Raw genomic sequence first — 3,336 nt, 5'->3', positions numbered from 1 at the left:
GTAGATACACTCCTTGGAGAGAACAATCATGGGAGAAAGAAGGGCTGTTGATGCATAGGGAGACAGCTCAGAGGGCAAGAGGGCATGAAGGGATGGACATAGGGAACAGGTAATTATTGGGAGGAAGTGGGAGGGGAGCTGGTGCATTGTGGTAAATTGTGGTCAATGTCATTAGACAAAGTTTATGTGAACTGTTGTATGGAAAGTGAATTTGCTCTGTAAATTTCCACCCAAATCACAATAAAAAAAAATTTCTAATGAATCTTTGGTTGGATCACCTAAATCCAGGTTGGCAAACTTTTTCTGTAATAGGCCAAATATTGACTATTTTAGGCTTTGTGAGCTATACAGTCTCTGTCGTAACTATTCAACTCTGCTGGTACAGTGCAAAAAGTAGTCACAGATAGTATATAACCAAGTAAGTGTGCCTGTGCTCCAGTAAGACTCTGTCGCCAGCCAGATCTTAACAATTTCTTCTATGACACACTGTAATTAATAAAATTAATTAACATGATCAGAATGTCATTTCTTGAACAATAAATCCCAAGAACATAATCAGTTTCCAATATGACTTTTGGAAACCAATCTCAATTCATTCAGTTTTTTTTTTTTAAACTTTTTAGCTCATTGAGTATTGAAAGAATGAGAGAACTATAGAATGGAAAATATCAAAGCAGCAGTTATTACTTCTGAACAATGGCATTCCAATATACTGAGCAAAGAAAGCACTAGTCTTTCTGATCACAAGCAATACTCTACAGGGGAAAACATACCTTTTTTGATGAATCGTCCTTCTGGAGTTGATCCAGGTCTTGGTCTTTCGGGAAAATTAACTGCTATGATAAAGTTTTTCCATTATAAAAGGTAACGTGAAAAATGACATCAGTTTAAATTTAAAAAACGGAATAAAACAATATCTACTTAAATGCAAATCAATCAAAGATGTTCTTACCACAATCCTGCCATAGCTTCTGGAAAAGGAGAGTTGTTTTTTGTTTCTTTGCTTTATTGCCATACGTATCTGTTTAGAAAGGACCATGGAAAGCATGTGACTCATCACAGGATTTTACTTCCTCTCCATTAATAAATTTACAGGTGCTTTATTCAAACATGGAGCTCTGGTGGCATAGTGCCTAAGGCATTTGACAGCTAACCAGACAGTTTGCAATTCAAACCCATCAGCTGCTCTGCAGAAAGAAGATAGGGCAATCTACTTCCATAAAGATTTACCATCTCAGAATCCGAAAGGGGTCGCTATGAGTCGGAATCAATTCAATGGCAGTGAGTTTGAGGTTTTTTTGTTTTGGTTTTATTCACATATAGGAAATGCTTTATATGAACCTAATATAGATTTAATAAATATTACAGAGTATGTCCCAAGTCAGTAGTAAAGGGTATTTTTCTCTTAGTAAAAAATATTATGTGTTTTTTTACAACAAATGATTCAATAACATCAACTAGTACGGTAAGGTCAGAGAAAATAAGGAGCAAAACAGAGGCCACTCACTGCATGGCAAATTTCCCAACTATCAAAAGGGTACACTATGGGCCAAACAGACCTTCACCAAAACAGACCTTCAAAATAAAAGAGAAATTTTGATAAATATTTTAGATACTTTAAATACTTTAAAATTATTCTAGATGCAAAGGGCATAAAGATCAACCAGTCAGTCAAAATACAACTGAAAACTTCTAGGAAAAGAAAAAAATACTCATAACTGTATGCAAATGTATCTTACAAGAAAAAGTTATTAGCACTTCTAAAAAATATATGAAACCTTACCACCAAAAAGTCATACCTTTTTCATCTGGCAAATATCTAAAATCCATAGATTCACTAACTTCCTGGTCAGAAGGTCTCCTCAGCTGCATTTTCACGGTTACCGGTTCCATTATAGCTTTGCAATATGGCGGAGTCTTGAAAACAATGGCCACCTGACGGTGTACATCAGCTTGTGAAAAGATACCTTTTGCTTCCCAATCGTTCAACACAAAACGAACTTCTATGTCATCTAGTGAAAAAGAAATCAAAGAAATAACAATGGGAAAACAAAGTAAAACACATCTATTAACCTAAAATATATTTTGAATTCAATGAAACAAAACACAGAAATACCTTTCTGAACCTTGTCACAGAGCAGAAATATTTCATCTCCTCCTCTGACACTTCCACAGTTCTTGTTTACACGACAAATCCTTAATTCTGCAGTATTAGGAGCACCTAGGTATAAAGGATTTTTAAAAAACAAAAGAGTGCCTAGCTTAGTAATATATTTTATCCCTTTTTAATGGGGAGAATTTTAGGAAAATAATTTACAGAAAAGATAAAAAAATTTTAGTGTACAGATAAATTAAGGACACTAAATACATTAATTATCTACACTTGTTCCTTTCCATTCTGACTGCATTGCCACCTCCGGTTTTGAGGCTTGTGACTTCATTAGTAGGCAATGGCATGTCCTCTCATTAAATCTCTCTGCTTCTAGAATCAGATTCTTCCAATCCATCCTATACACTGTCACCAGATTATTTTAAGTCATGGCCATATTTGGCCAATATGATTCCAACAACTTCCCTGGCATTCAAGATTCTCCATGATAAGGGGACTCTGATCCACTTTCATGGCCTTATGCCCCACTATCCTTCAACGTGTAAAACAAGCACAGTCACATAACACTAGTGAAGTATAACTGTGTATACATATACAAACACACACACACACACACACAGAGTCTTTTGGAGGGCAATTTCATGATCTTTTAAAACTCAGATATGCAAACCTGTACCAGTGTTCATTGCAGCATTATTCACTACGCCAAACAGCAAAAACAACCAAGTATTCATCAACAGATGAACAGATAAACAAAATGTGCTATATACATACAATGGAGTATTATTTAGCTATAAGAAGGAATGAAATTCTAATACATGCTACAGCATGGAAGAATCTTGAAAACATTATGCTAAGTGAAGTAAGTTAGTCACCAAAAGGGCAAATAATGCATAATTCCACTTACACGAATTATCTAGAATAGGCAAATACGTAGACACAGAAAGTAGAAAGTTTTAGAAATAGACAGTGGTGACGGTCATACAATATGAATGTAATTAATGTTACTTAAAAAAGGTTAAAATGAAAAATTTTATGTTATATTTATATGTTGTTGTTATGTGCCATCAAGTCAGACCCGACTCATAGCGACCCCTCCTTCGGTTTCCGAGGCAGTATCACTACGAAAGTAGATTGCCCCATCTTCCTTCCGAGGAGTGGCTGGTGGGTTTGAACCGCCTGCCTTTTGATTAGCAGTCAAGTGCCTTAGGCACTATGCTACCAGA

The 3,336-nt window shown here is 35.6% G+C and overlaps 1 protein-coding gene across 1 annotated transcript in view; it reads right to left on the bottom strand.

Annotated features, from left to right (window-relative positions):
* The window catches only part of REL (REL proto-oncogene, NF-kB subunit), a 45,425-nt gene that overhangs the window by 1,840 nt on the left and 40,249 nt on the right, over nucleotides 1–3,336 (bottom strand). Inside the window, 4 exon segments of the mRNA XM_042780561.1 lie at nucleotides 774–836; nucleotides 953–1,021; nucleotides 1,800–2,012; nucleotides 2,117–2,221. Of these exon segments, the coding sequence (XP_042636495.1) occupies nucleotides 774–836; nucleotides 953–1,021; nucleotides 1,800–2,012; nucleotides 2,117–2,221 (450 nt within the window).

This window comes from Orycteropus afer, unplaced genomic scaffold, assembly GCF_000298275.1.
Source record: "Orycteropus afer afer isolate SDZICR_OR568_19922 unplaced genomic scaffold, OryAfe1.0 scaffold00046, whole genome shotgun sequence".
NCBI classification, from domain to species: Eukaryota; Metazoa; Chordata; class Mammalia; order Tubulidentata; family Orycteropodidae; genus Orycteropus; species Orycteropus afer.
Note: the sequence above shows the minus strand (reverse complement) of the source record. Positions and strands in the feature narration are given on the sequence as shown.